Here is a 16,564-nt window from a genome sequence, read left to right as displayed (position 1 = left end):
TGTAACTTGCGAGCTGTTGACTTGCCTTTTGTCCCGCCTTGGGGCCATTTGGCCGATCTCACCGTTAATTAAACTTACGTAACCTAAACAAGGATGTTTAGTCCTTCAAGTTCCTGTGAAGCCGAAAATAAGTTCTGGGATTAGAAAATAGAACAAGTATACGAACTTTACAAATTGATCTCAATTTGATCTATTTTTATTAAAGGTACAAAACATGTTAACGATACTCGCCTTAAGAATAAAAGTACCTGGGCGACCGAGCTTTGCTCGGTTATAACTATTTATTGTAATATGGTGGTCTATAGGTGATAATCTTAACTACATTTTTTTACTAAATTAAACTTGTCTAAAACAATAAAAATTATATATAAACTTGAACATATAAAAAAAAAACAAAAGTTAGTCACCGGGCGAGATTCGAATCCGTAACACTCGTTTAGCAGTCCGCGTCTTAACCCGCTGGACCAGCCGGACAGTGGCCGGCAACACGAAATTAGCGACCATATTCTGCGTCGAAAGAAAAACGCATGAAAACTCGAAAACACGCGTTTTCCCAAACATAAGACTAATCTAGATAGATTGTATACCCCCAAAAACCCCCATATACCAAATTTCAGCGAAATCGTTAGAGCCGTTTCCGAGATCACAGAAATATATATATATATATACAAGAATTGCTCGTTTAAAGGTATAAGATAAGTACCTAATGTTGGTTTCTGTCATAATTACGCATGAAAGAAAACTATATAAACGGATTATATCGCGTAAAATGAATTTAGAATACATCCCCATATTTCGAACCCTTTACATCGTTCGTGATCAACAGGAGAATGAGGAAAAATTACAACTTGTGTAACTACATACCTTAATCACAATAACATAATGAAAAAAACTATAAATTTCAAGGCCTATACATATAAGTAGAGTTCGAGACTTCGAGATATATTTTAAATTCATTATACGCGATATAATCCATTTACATAGTTTAATGGCGTTATTCATAACGGTCAAACTAAACAAACTATTTATAACAATTTCTATTTGTTAGACAGAGACAACATTTAAAAGAGGTTTATTTCATACAATAAGTATTACAAGTAAACTTTACTGAATAAGGACTTTATTTCATAAAAAAAGTATTACAAGGGTCCACACAGCATCGTGGCAAATATGCTGGCAAATATTTGGTAATACTCATGCACTGCGAGAGAAAGCTGTCAGCTAATATGTATATATGTACCTTACCTACAAGCTGGATACACGGGCGAGTGATGTTAAAGTGAGATCAAATTGGCGTCAACTGTAGATTTCGAATGCTGTTCCAGATCAATCAAAACACGACACTTATTCCTCAATAAAATTAAGAGTGGGAGTGTTCCAAGTATTCGTTAGTTGAGAAACTAAAATAACACCGTTTGATTTGTTTTCTTCGTCTCTCGTGTGTTAATACATATAAATAATAAAGTAATATAGGAATATGGTTATATATTTGAGGGGCTTTATTACAATATCTGTTGCTGATCAGCTGTAAAAAATATTTTATACTACACCACCTGGTAAAGGCTCTCTTGGTTGTTCAAAAACGGATGAGAAAGTTGCATTTTATACACATGTGTGGCAAAGTAATCTGATGGAAATTTTGAGTTAATTTCCTATATACTAGTTGGTAAAATCGACTTATAAATGATGATTTTGAATGATGAATATTTAATAAGGTTCATTTGGATTTCACTTGGTTTGATTATGTTTGATATACAGTTAGGATTTTCCTCGTGTTGGTGTGGTGAATAAATTGTATGATTCACTCGAAGGCAATTTTTTTATCCCTCGTGCTTTGAAACCCTCGCAACGTCGAGATTCCAATTTTGGAATCTTTCGCTTGCTCGGGTATTAATATTAGCACGAGCGGTTAAACAACAACTTTACCCCATTATCAAACAAATAACTATTTGTATCAGAACACGAAGTGCCTCATGCAAGAAGGATCTATATTTCTCGCAATTTGATATAATTATGATATGCAAGATGTGTTTGTGTGTACGGTATTTGTATCCTATTACATAATTATATTCACGCGAAATAGGCGCGAATTGCGACGTCGAGTTGCGGAAGCCCGCGAATACATAATTATATACATATTTAACTGTTTTATTATTAGAACATTGTAATGTATAGTCAACATCAATAGGAGCGTATAAAACAACGCACCAAAAGTATCTGCCACCCTCGAATACTTCTCAAAAGAGAGATGTATCTAGTTAGTTAGTATCCGCAACAGTTTAACTGTTTTGTATATCTCTACTTAGGTATACTTTTCATGCACAGTCTGATACGCTATTTACTTTTGCTGCTGATTGTGTAATTAGAAACGCATCTTACTACTTCGAGTCAAAGCAATTTGAAGCACCTATATATCTGCAATAAATTCAATTTGTGCATATCTACCGGGTGTGGTCTGTAATAGAGCAAATAATTAAAACATATTGTACTCCTCAAACACTATAACTTTTGACTAAAAACTTTTAAAAATTATGACTTCTTTAGTATTTCTCTTTTTCATAAAAAATAAATATTATCTTAAATATTGTAACTGACGTTTCTTTTCACGCTTTAAACAAAAAAAAATTCGAAATACGAGTATACGTCTTAGAACAAACTTTAAAGTGTAAGTACTAAAAATCCAAACACAAGTTATTTTTAAAAGTTGAACAAATGTTGGTCGGTTTGAGGAGTACAGCCTAAAGTTTAACTTATTGCTCCTTTTACTGGTCATGCCCATATAAATACAATTTCCATATCTATATACACGGAAATCGGGTCACTGTTTAAATAAATTATAATTTCATACAATGTATGCCGTTATTTTATTGTTCATACTGTAATTTGAAAATTGATTGCAGGACCTCAAATTCATGCTGCTACCTTGGGTCGTGGCCATGGTTCTCGAAACCATGGTGGAAATGGTCAATCTGGTCTATCTGTTCTACTTACAGACGGTGAGTATTAACCAATTAAAATAATAAATAATAGGCCATTTCAATACATCTGAACTAACTTGTTTTGCACCATTCATGAAACCATGCAATGTTACAAAAAACGTAAAAATCAAGTTCTTAAATCTTTCTGCCCTTACAATTATTTTCAATCAGCACAAATTGTGGCGTTTTAATGTGTAAAGGATCCTTATCGTATTGGATCCTATTGTTATCCTAACTACGTTATCCATACAGGATGTCATTAAGTGTTTACTGACAATTATTTCGTAAATATAAAAGATATTAAAAAAACTTTTATTTAATATCGAAAATACGTTTTTCAATGATTGAAATTATATCAATAACTTTTTTAATTAAAATTACATTTAGTGCGACGTGCGCTGATGGTTTAGTTTAAAAGGCTCAGTAATTTAGCCGTTATCGTTATTAGGTCATTAATGAATAATGATTCGAAATTGTTTTAGTTTTACCACGAATAGTTTTATTACTTGATTAAAGAATAATCATGTAAACATGCTACAAATCATATTTCTATCTCTTACTGTAATAAAATTAAACCACTAAGACCACGAACGCCGTACTTTATGTATGGGGGCGTTTAAACTTAATACCTATATTTTGGATATTTCTAATTTTACTCATTGGGTAAAGTACTTTCGATGTCAGCTTAAAGTTTTTTTTATTTATCTGATATAATTACGGAACAATCGCATGTAAACACTTAACGATTACAATCTATATAGTTAGGCTATATAAAACAAAAAATATATAATTGGATTTGTACAGTAATGTTACTAGATAGAAATAATACATTTATTATCTACGGTTGGCTGAGCCAAATTATTTTTTACTGTATTTTGTCTTTTGTATTTATCATGCTAGCGCGGGAGCTGCAATCGGGATGAGATCTATAACAACTTTACGGAGATCCTCAGGCCCATACATTGTGGAGATTCGGTAATAGATGTTCAGTGGGATAGGTGTAGTAAGCACAAGCAGGGTGTTTATTCAACGTTCGGCCATACTCGCATATGAGGTCATTATGAACGACTTTTATGATGAACCAAAATTACGAGAAAACCGAGCTATTTTATTTATTTTTCCGTCTTTCCAGATTTGGTCATAGAGTAAAAGTTGATTATAATCATCGACATATTTATGATAGTACCCTGCCCTTAAAAATTCTCCGTATAAAGCATAATTAATAAAATAATACGGCGATGTTAAAGCTACACGAATTCCATAACGTCGAATGAATCTTATGTCTAAAATATTTAAAAAGTAGAGAGTAAGCATGTAAAAATACGACTTCATGTCTGTATTTAGAAGACATAAAAAATGGGATGAGATACATTTTGCATAAATACCAACTTTTTAAGTTTAATTATTCAGACTAAATTAAAAGGCATAAATAACTTGCTTATTAAATAACTTGAATGGACCTGATAGCTCACATATTTCATGAGGATGACATGTTGGTATACAAAAGTGTCCATTCCGTTTTGACACTCCTGAAAAGTTTACTTTTTTCACATCCGACATTATGGAACACGAGGCGAAAGATAATATTAAGAATAACGCTATAAAATAGCCATCTGTAACTTTATACTCGCCATTTAACAGGTTTACAATGAATGTGTCCCCATAATATGTTGTCAACGGTAGCTAACCAAAAATATAATACTTTAACATACATTTACTGTAAATGTTTACGTGTTTTTATTTTATTTTATGATCGATTCAGTATGAAGATTTAGATAGCAAACGTTACTTAATACCTGTATATGTCGAATGACTATCGTAATATGAGGTTGTTTGAAACCAAAAAATCTGAGAGTTATTATGTAAGTAGGCATTTCATTGCGCACCAACTTAAATATTATTTATTTTATTCATACAACAAACAAAAAATAATCTTGGTTCGTTTACGTGAAATAAACTTAAATTAAGTTTTATTAATCACTGTTAATTTAAATTAACATTTTAGAATTCAGGTTTCAAATATCGTCATATTGTTCCGAACGTAAATGTGTATCTCAATCTATATATATGTCGCAGGGAAATGATCCAAACAGAGATTTGACCAAATCTCTAAGGTATTGGATTAAGTCACGCGTGGGGCTGATTTTATAATTTCGAGCGATCGAATTCGTCATTCGAAAATCTTGTAAAACGGCGAATTGATATTTTAAAAATAAGAGCAATAGAAATTAGGAATCTAGTGGTATTGACCACTCGTTTTCAATTATATAAGTAAAATTTAAATGCCTAGTAGTGGAGATAAATTGAAGGGAATTACACGAAATCAAGCACTCGAAATTCAAAAATCGGCCCCCAGTATGGTAAAATGGCAAATACATTTTATTAGGTATTTACCTAGAAAAATTCAGTTTTTTAATCAAATCCCTGATTCGGTTTACTGAAATGACGAAATCGTCCAAAAAATTCAACTCACAACACAGTTACAAGTTACACAGGATGTTACCTTTGGGGAATCCATTTTATCATTTGCCTATAAAAATTAAGTAATTTGATGAAATCCCTGAGTGAAATGATGAAATCCTCTAAAAAAGTCAAGTTCAGTGATTTAATAAAATCTCTGAATACCGATTTGATCAAATCTCTGAACTGGTTCAGTCAAATCACGAAAGTACTGGATGTAACATTTTACTCTAAAATAACGTAATGTGAACAAATTTCCAACTGGATTTAGTGAACTGGTAAAACAAAATGTCAAAAATAGGATTTGAAGTTGTTTATTAAATATTATTAGAAAATTATATTAGAAAAAGGCAAATGAAGAGATATAGCTATGGTTAATATACATCGAATCGTGGATAAATATTATCCATAATGTCAACATCCAGAGAGGAAAATGGGGACTATATTTGTATGGAGTAGCGGTCCTCATAAGTCCTCTATACAACAATTTCACTTTTATTTAGACAGAACGTTTTTTCTCAACCTTATTTCTTACCAATACCTAAATAACTCATTCAGTTACGCTTGTCTATGAACTGGGGTTATGATATTTATGACCTCATTACACACTGCCATTACATTACAATTAGAGAAGAAGGAAGAACATAAATATCAGCCCGAACAGAGGTCCAAAATTAAAAAATTACATTATGAAATATATATCTCAAATAAATCATGTTTGTATATTATATTTCTTATTCAAAAGGCCTTCAAAAATAAGTAACCATTTATTTTATTAAGCCTCGCTTGCTAGCAATACAAAAAACAAGTCTTGTACATATTTGATTCCTATTTAATATTAATAACGAGACTTGCCGAAAGAAGTTTGTTTGAGATGATCTATTAACGTCACTCACATAAAGGCAGTTTTTTTTCTGAGTTCATATTAGAATTGGACCAAGGTAACTCTGCGTGGCATATTCAATGACAACGTGTGGAAATGCCATTATAATGTCAAATTTCTATGAAAATGTGACGTTTATAGTGACATGATCTCACTTTACTGTATTAAAGCCGGTTCAAAGTTAGCTCAGACGGACCCTACCTGATTTGTCAGTCGAATTATCTAAGTGAATACTCAAAATTATTAAACGATTTGGCACTTTTTTCTTCGGAAAAACAAATTATAAGTAGTAGTAATTTATGTGACTGCCACATAGTGAATAGTACATTGTGCAACGAGGGGGGTAAGTGAAATTTTGGATACGAGGGTGGCAATTAAAGACCCGAGTTTGCAACAGTCTTACCCACGGAGTGACACACAATGTTTTTCATCACACTTGTGCAGAAAAAGCTAAACTCTAAGCCAAATAATTCTTAAATACGGTGCCATATCAACATTCGTCCACCATTTTGGAATTTCTTGACAGAATAGGCATCGAAGGCATTTCAGGCATTCGGCATTTAGTAATTAATTAATTAAATTAATCGGTTATAGTTTTTTTTTCTCAATCCATAACTCCCTCGGAAACAACATACCCCTTTGTCCTTCAGTATACCTGCATGAAATAAGAGACATTTTCAAGCAAGTGTGATGCAATGTTTAACCCTAAATAAAGTTTTGTTTTAGGTATTTTCATTTAGCCCAAATCAATAGTAATACTTTTATCAATATCTTCTTATAAGAAAAGTTTAACCTGCATGAAATAAAGTCTTTTTTGAGCAAGTGTGATGAAAAGGTATTAAAATACGAGTTTACTTAGGTTTAGGTTTAGTATAAGTTGCCATGTTTGCGGTTGTATTGATGACATGCAACGTATTTTGACGGAAAGTGCACAGAATGAAAGCGAGAGACAAGCGTTACTAACTACCCTCAGGGTAAATAGATTAGATATAGGTGCTTTTCAGAGCATCTTAATTGTACCGACATCAGAAGAGACTAAAAAGATATTTTTAAATGTTATAAATTTTGCAAACGGTACAATAGGTAGGTACAATAAGGTAAGAATTCTAGAACACGGTACGATTGGGCTAGCATAATCATGTAACTGATTTAAGTCCCTAACTAATAATTTAAAAAAATGTTTTTTTCATAAAAGGGTCTTACGAGTGATTTAATGCCTAATTAATTATGCGCCGTTACTTACACTATTTTATCTACACACGTCCATGCTGTGTCATGCGAATGTCGCCTTTGTTCAAGCACCATGTTCCCGAAGCATACAAAAGAATGGGAAAAAACATGGCTTTGTACACCGACAACTTCGTCTGCAGCTTTAGATCATGCGATCCCCAGACACGATGCGCTAACCGACCGAAAGTGCCGTCAAATGTCGAGCCATTCGCAGTGTAGGGTTCCGTAGTTACCCTTCTGTCACTAGGGATATTTATTTTTCTCTTCGAGCGATTATTTCAGAGAATATTCACTTTATCAAATAATAGTTTTTGGAGACCCCTATTTGTTTTGAAAGGCCTATCCCTATATGGTAAGAGTGCAAAATATATTCATGCCTACTTTACTTTTTGCAAAAAAAAAATGTTTTATAGTTTTTTTTTACTACATTATCGCCATGATTGATTTACTTATGTATCCCTAAAAACTACTGTTTCAAACAGTTTATTTTTATGCTGTTTGTAATTTGCGGTTTTTTAATGCATTATATTACTGGTTTTATGATTTGAGTGTCATGTTTTCTTTTCATATGGAGTTGATGAGGTTTTAACCTATTATGTTAATTTTCTAACCTCTCTTCATTTATTAAATATTATAACAGTTTCTATTTACGTCTTCAAAAACGCTATTTTATAGTCCAATTTTATGTATTCAACATTTCCTATGTTGGACTGAACTAGCAATTACCCGATCGATGTTATATTTTATTTTGAGTACTACCTACGCAAGAGGACCATAACTCATCTTGACTGACAGTGGACGTTGAGTCTACATCGGTACTTACTTGTTGACTTTTAATAAGGTGCCTTGTTCAGTATTATTAAATAAAATAATTGTATGTTGTAATTTTTGGTTATTTTAATTGCTTGTAAAAAAATTACATGTAAAAGTACCCCTGTGGCCTATTTGCTGAATAAATGTTTGATGATTTATGAGAACTGTATACTTCTGTAATGTTATTAGTAAATCAGAGTCGCTTTTCAAATAGATTTTCGTACATTGGCCCGCCTGTTGCTATCTCTATTGTCCTGCCCATGATACTGGTTGCCAATATCACTGTTCGAGTTTAACAGCAATATAATTATGCGCGTGCAATAGAGGTAGCCAAACGTAACGTAATACTAACGTCAAAAATATAACCAATTTTTAAGACATCAGACATATGTAGAACAGTTATTACAAATACAATTCGACAAATAGGTAGTTTATTCATCAAAATATTACAATTAAGCTAATGTACAGTCAGCTGCAGAGAGGGGTGACCCCTTGCATACAATCAGTCTATGCATAAGGAACCCTATAAAAAGGATTGCCATTGCCATACGTGGACTGTCACCAGAATTGACAACATTTCATTTTATAAAGCCTAAAATTTTACATATGATTTGGAAGTATTTTGCTTCCTGAACACTGCAATATATTAATATAAATTGAATATGGCTTATTACAAAAAATACAAAAGAATTTAAAAATGTTGTGACTTTACCATTTCTACGGCACAATAGGTGAAATGCCATTGCCATTCATCACGAAAAAAAATTAGCTGTCATAATATTGGATTTGACATTGTCAATTGAATACGACGTATTGATTGATTTTCAAAACAAAGAGAAATTTATATACTTACATAATTAAGATACTATCTACGAATTAAATAGACAAAGCCGTATGGATCGATGAGGTATATACTCCTCCAAAGTATACCAAATACTGTTTCGTCCCTTACCTACTGCAAAAATACCAAAAATAACTCATCGAAGATATCGGTACAAACATTTAATTATATTACATTCTTCAGTGTTTATCCGTCGATCCGTCGTATCTATATGAAAGGTATCGTATTTATGTATCAGTATCCGTTATAATATCCAAATCGTCGTAGAAATCTGATATTTTATCATAATTGTTTAAAGAAAACAACGGACCAGTTTAAAACATTGACAATGATAGACAACGTCAGATTAGTTTTTTCTATCGCGATAAGACCTAGCTTCTAGCGTAAGCGTAGCGTGGAATTACGCCATTTTAGAATAAGTACGCATGAAATAAAATGAAAATAAATTAAATACAATTCCTCGTGAAAAAAATAAACTATTAGCGTATTCCTCGTTCCAATTAAAATGTAGAGAACCAATAAAATTATAGGGTCAGAAAATTGAAATGTCAATTATGTATTTCGTCCCGTATGTTTCCCGTCCCGTTTTTAATTTGTTCCGTATATATACCTACCGCTATAGAAATGGTCTCTGTTTCTATAGGTCCTGTGTAATCATATCTGTTTAACCATCTAGTTTCATTACCTAAAAAACGAAGCTAGGTGAATATGTATTTGCACCCCTCCCCCTGTAACACCGTTACTACCCCATTGGCTCCATTTTCATTGTAGTTCTCAGTAATTATGGCAACCATACCTATAAAAAGCATTTAATATACAAACACAGTATTATGTCCAAAGGTCATTCAAGCCGACCGAAGATGTCAGTCGGGATCTTTTGTGATGAACCAGCCTATTTAGACAGTTCAAGAACTTGCATGTAATTTTCGTTACATTGCAATATTTAGTCGATCGACTGAGCTCATTGTACTCTGTAGTTAGTAATGTATCGAAAATTGTGTGCAAGTTCTTGTACCGTCTAAACGGGGCTTCAACCCTTTTGTAGTTATAATGTTTCAACCGTAAAATATCCGTCTGACGGCAAATCACATCGTTTCGACATTAGACTTGAATTCTACTGATTTAATTGAGAATTTAATTGAAATGTGGCCTCGAAAATAATAAAGCTTCCAGAAAACATTAGAGCTTTTAATTTGTTCAGCTTTAAAAATCCAAAGTAGGATTTCATTTTTGTTGTTAATAAATGTGGGTGTATTGTTCAGCAGCTTCGCGCCCTTTTTTACCCCTTTTGTACATTACGCAACGTAATTTAACCTTCTTGTTACCTGCTAAATGATGGTGACAAGTGACGTAACGGACTTTGCTCAGGTTATGTAACTGTCAGCATCGTAATAATGTCATAAAATGAGTATCGACGCAAGGAATCGGGTTGTTGCTCGATCGAAGTCCGAGCCACAATTTTATTGGTTTATATGATACACATATAGATATTTTCATTCACTCGTTCATTTCATTCAATTCTTGTAAATCGACCTCTGCGTATGACCTTAAAAACACAGAAAAGAAATATAGCCACTACCGAATACAGAACCTCGTCCTTCTATGAAATTGAAGTTGGTTAAAAATCACTATTACCTATTCTTCCAATGATACGAATTTAAAAAATGTAACTCTAAGACTGTGCCACCGCAAACTGAAGCGGTAAGTGAACCGACATAGCACATGTTTAGAACCCGTTGCGATGCACATGCATGTTTGCATATAAAACTATATATCGGCGGCATATACAGTCTAAGCGTGTGAATCGTCTTAGTAATTTTTGCACGGAATTGAATTGAAATGAAAACATCAAACAGAAAATTTTATATGACATTTTAGTTTCTAAATATTACCAGGAATGCTTAGCTAAAATGCCTCGCAATGTTCACGGGCACCTTGTATATGAAACGACCTGTAAAAAAATAAATTTATATAAGTACGAAAGCGTAAGTTACATAGACCGGGACAACCCATAAGTTTTCATATATGCCTTTATGTGTTATCGTAACTATATACCTACAACGGAAACGAAAAGTACAATAGGTTTTTCTGTTTCAGCTAAACTTCAACCCGGTCACTTCGTTCCTGTTTACGTTGGATTTCTTTCTCATCATTCTTAATGTAAGTTTATATTACTCGTTAATATGCATCGGCTTGCCTAGTGACAAATTGTTATCCCCGCCTTTGCTGCATACAGGCCGCTGCTGAGTAGACTACTTTATATGTTAGTTATAAATACCCTAATCAACATGTAGGCAGGTTTAGTGCGACAAGTAAGAGCGGCAAATTAAATGAAAAAATTGATCTTGCACATATTATTTAGATTCTCTCTTATTTTTGAAAATCGAGAAATAAATCTCTTGTTATAAGTGAAACGTGATGTGTCTATAGTGTACTTCTTTAGGTAGGTAAATAAATGTAAGATTTTTTTTTTACATTTTCATGTACTTAAAAACGTCTGAAATATTAAATAAAAAATTGCCTTGGTCCTCCCTCCCCCCCCCCCCCCCTCCCCTATCACTTGGCTTCAACAGATTTTCATGTTTTCTAACTTTTGAACTGCTACCCTCAGATGTCTAAAGAATTCGTCTCTTTTTATTACTATGCTTCCTTTTTTGGCATTAGAAAAAGGTCAACAATCTTGACGCGTCTTTTTATTGAAAGACGTTTTCAATAAATTCGTAACTATTACTTATGAAAGGAAAACTTTTTCAAAAAAAGAAACGTTAAGATCGCTTATATTGTTTCTAATGCTAAAATACAAATTAAAGGGCCATGTAATAACAAATATTACAAAACTAAAACATTCTGGCAGCTTTCTCTCGCAGCGCATAAGTATTGCCATTCAGCGAGGGAATGCTGCCAGCATCTTTGGCACAATGCCGCGTGGGCCTTATTTAGATATATTTTAATTTAGATTAGTTTTTACCATTTTGTTTTATTATATGCTGTATGTTTCCCATTAAATGTAATTATTAGTAATAAACATTATTGATAAATCAAATCATCCCGATATATTCCTATTGGCAAAATAGTACAATTTTAGCAGCTTTATGTTACGTTGAGTAAAAATATTACGTAGTAAAATCTTCTTTAAGATTGTCATATTAAATATTTGTCAAATTTAATTCGTTAAATTTATTGACTTGAATATTCTTGCCTAATAAAATACCATATTACATTTTGTGAAATACCTAAAAAAATACACGTTTTCTTTGTTTGTTGTTGAATTGTTGATTATTAAGTGCAATTTATGGTACCAGTTGTCTAGTTATCGATCTCATCTACGACTCCTATTCGCCTGATTTGTAATAAAGCAAAAAAATAAAATAATAACATGGTGTTTTTTCAAACTGTTTAAATTTCTCGAGATACTCGAGAAAGTCGAGAAATCCTGGTCGAAAATTCCCGTGCCTCGAGAAATAAAAAAGGTCGAGAAACCAGAAACCCTATAAGTACCGCTCTTAACGTTGTTTTGTTCTCTACCGAAATTATTGGTTTTAATAATATTCTTAATTTGAGCGAATAGAAAAGAATTATAGAACAAAGCTCATTTAAACACTTATAAGGTTAGTAGCCTTACCACGAGCTTGATACTGCGAGCCAACCTGACACTGACATATTCGCTAGCGTGTGCGTAATTTACTGTCTATAAATGTCGCTCGTACTGGCATATTAGTGCGAGTGAGATGTATAGAAAGTAAGTTGCGCAGTCGTTAGCGAATTTGTCAGTGCCAAACTGGTGGTAGCCGTAAAGGCGAAACACTTTTACGGAAAATAATGAGTTATAGATACTTAAAGATATTAAAAACTAAATTAAATGATTATAGTAAAAATAAAACGATTGCATAAATTAAGCAAATTTTGCGTTTTAGGTACGTCATAGGTATTTTGGGCCATGAATGAGCTGTGCTTGCATACTACGTAGCGACATTAGAAGATTACAAACACTTTCTATATTTACTTTTCTCTGAGCCTCTTATTTATTTTTGACCGTACACGACCGAAATGCCTAATATAATTACGGTCGCGTCTCTATTTTACCCCCAATGAAATCGGATGACACGTACCCATCGGCACCGTAAGGAGTATCCATCCGCTTGTCCTCTTTGGGTCTATATTTCCTATGCTGCGAGGGCTCAAGCTAAACCGGTCATTTCAAGGCCACTTGTGGTTAACGAAAGCGTTACGTAGTATAAATTAGTTATAGTATTATATGAATAGCCTTTTAAGTGGGTGTATACACAATAGCGACCGACATTTATAGGGGTTCAGTTCAGGGCGTAATTGCCCTCTCCATTTCTATAAAATGATACAGGTTAGATAAATGCGAATCATTTGTAAGCTTTCATCTATTCAGGTGAAGTGGGAATTTATTCAGTTTGAAATGGTTAAGATTAACACACTCGTTTTTTTCGAGAAACATTTTAAACAATCAAAATTGAATAAATAGTCTGTAAAATGGGAAATTAATGCTCGAGATTTATAATCTACACCAGCGGCGGCATCATGGTTCTATTTTTATCACTTGTCACTTTCGCACTTACATACTTGAGAGAACGGGACAGGTATGGTGACAAATGATAAAGAGCCGACCATCTTAGCCCTACAGGAGCAGTGTTTGTAAGAACTTTACATTTGATCCCATTTTGACATTAGTCGCAGTAGGTACATGTCTCTCCTACAAATATAAAAATGTGAGGTTCCAATGCCGCTCCACGTTTTGTTTGGCTAAACATAGCGAGAAAACGTTCTCGCGAACTCGTACGACGTGAAACAATCGGTGTCATTCCGCTGTATTCCCAACTGATTTCTGTCAATAAAAGAACATCGATTGACACGCCTGTCACAAGCTACTCGTACCAGGCAAATGCAAGATTGCGTAAAAATCCGTACATTTATATACTACGGCACGTATTTTTGCTGGGTTTTGCTTTCAGTGCGTTCTACTTCAGAATTTATATTCGTAATTTGTAACTCTTTGTATTAAGCCCAGTGCTCTAAGACTTGCACTAAATAATCTAGTACCTAACTCAGGCACCTACAGTCTATTGTAGTATCCTAGGGCTTACTTGTACACCCCTTTTAATAAAAATCTCCATTAATAATAATAATCTCATTCGGTATTGAAAGTTCCATAGGTTAGAAATAATACAGGCGTAAGCCAATAGGCTTATAACGTCGACACATGACGAATAACCAACACAAACTCTTTTCTATCGCATTTCGTTTGATCAAAAAGATACTTAGTCTTAAACTCTTATGGCTTAATTTCGATTGGACGCACTCATGTGACTGTAGTGTTTTCACGGTAATAACCGCTGCAAATCCTTGCTAATCTCCACGTTTCTGATCTGAAACTAATTACACAAAGGCAAGCGATCAAATATTAGTTATCAGAATTTCGATCATACAGCGACAAACGTGTACATGTGGTTTTTTAGATTTTGAATTCGAGCGAACTTTGTGTATTTTACCCCATCGGCACCGGTAACTTCTCAATTTTTTTTATTATGGGATTTGTATATGGATAGATAGATTTTCCATCTTATATATAAATTATTTTTATGTCTTTATTGTTGTCAAATTAGTCTGCTTATGCACACGCCTCCTCTCTTGTGCGAGAAGCTTGGGATAAAGACTCCACGCTCCGCACCTTCACCGAAGAATATCAAATGATTTTCCAAACATAAAATCTAAAACGGGGAGTCGTATACCATGAGGGGGGAAAAAAGGACATGGCGAAAAGGAGATGGCGGGGCGACTTGGACGCATTCTACCCAAAATGGTGGTAAAATACCGACGACAGAGTCGAGTGGAGAAAACGAGGGGAGGCCTTTGCCCAGCAATGGGACACTATAGTAGGCTAACAAAAAAAAAACTGATTGGCACAGGCCAGGATTTAAATCTGCGAGCACGTTTCAAGAAAGTTGGACGTCAGATCCACTCGGCTACCACCTAATTTTTTTTTCTTTAATGTGCCATATTAAAAGTACATTATTCAATCAAGAACAAACAAAAACTGTTAATCAATAATATTAACACAATGTTTAAAGTTCCGGAGCCATAAAGGAGCAATTTAGTAAGTAATTTCCTCTAACTCCTGTTTTAAACTTTTTCAACTTCGGGACACAAAAGCTTTTGTCTTTAATTAAACAGAATTTCGGGGTATTTAAGGTTTATTTACATGGTGTAATTTGTTTTTGTTCCGTTGACTAATCGACGGAAGTTTTATTGAATATCCGCTTGCCACTTTTTCAGGCAATGTATTTAAAATATATTATGATGCCGCGAAAACGCCGCTATTAGAGAAAACGCGTTATCCCTAGATAACGCGTTTATACCTATTTAACGCTAGTTTTCCGAAACGCCTTGGAAAAAAGTTAGGTTTTATGGTACTTTGGGAAAATAAAATTGCCAAATAGGTACGGCGATCAGAAAAGACAGGAGAATAGTCGATTATTGGTAGGATTAAAGTTTGTGCTAGTGATATTTTGGTTTTAATAGGTAAAAAGTGTTTAAGTCTGTCTATTTAACACATTTAATCGACTGAATATCATCGGACCAAAACATTTGTCTGAGAGTTAAAAAACAACTTATATTTAATATAATTAAAACCGCGGAATTTTATTCCCGGAGAAAATTATTTAGAGCTCGGAACAACTGGTAATCTTGCTAAGTCTGGGGAATAAGCTGGGTGTGGAACCACATTCAAACCGAGTTGTTCTAGTTGATGATGAGAAACAGAAGCAACATGCGGCGGAGTGTTGTCGTGTAGCAAGTCAACTTCGATGCGTCTTAGTTGCTTCTCTTGGATAATATCACAAAAACGGATAAAACAACGCAATCAAAGAGCGTCAATTATGAACACGTAAATTTCCCGTTATTGATAATTAAAGTTATCGAAAAAGCTTTTGCGGTAGTAGGTATCAAGGGGTAACAGGTTTTCAAAATATATCAAGCACGTTTACAATATTTTGTTATTAGTGCAAACATTTTATATACAATCCAACTGCATCACAACGTTATTTCAACCTTTTTCAAGCTTTTTAGCCGTACAGGTGATTATTATAATAGCTATTAATCAAACTAAACTAGGATCGGAAATCCTCTTATTTAGCTTGAGCCATTCAGTAAACAGTACCCGCACCATGAGTCACTGACAGTGTCAAAACTGACATATACGCTATCGAGAACGTAATTTACTTTCTATACATCTCGCTCGCACTTATATTCGAATACGAGCGAGATGCATAGAAAGTAAGTTACGTTCTTGATAGCGTTTATGTCAGCGCCGAACTGGTGGTAGCCACACAAATC

The 16,564-nt window shown here is 33.7% G+C and overlaps 1 protein-coding gene across 3 annotated transcripts in view; it reads left to right on the top strand.

The window, feature by feature from the left end:
- The window catches only part of LOC133529861 (uncharacterized), a 141,549-nt gene that overhangs the window by 71,241 nt on the left and 53,744 nt on the right, over positions 1 to 16,564 (top strand). For all 3 annotated transcript variants that reach the window (XM_061867807.1, XM_061867686.1, XM_061867730.1), the window contains 2 exons: positions 2,901 to 2,996; positions 11,303 to 11,365. In XM_061867807.1, coding sequence (XP_061723791.1) covers positions 2,901 to 2,996; positions 11,303 to 11,365 — 159 coding nt within the window. The remainder of the gene's footprint in view (positions 1 to 2,900; positions 2,997 to 11,302; positions 11,366 to 16,564) is intronic.

Source organism: Cydia pomonella, chromosome 1, assembly GCF_033807575.1.
Source record: "Cydia pomonella isolate Wapato2018A chromosome 1, ilCydPomo1, whole genome shotgun sequence".
In the NCBI taxonomy this organism is placed as follows: domain Eukaryota; kingdom Metazoa; phylum Arthropoda; class Insecta; order Lepidoptera; family Tortricidae; genus Cydia; species Cydia pomonella.
Note: the sequence above shows the minus strand (reverse complement) of the source record. Positions and strands in the feature narration are given on the sequence as shown.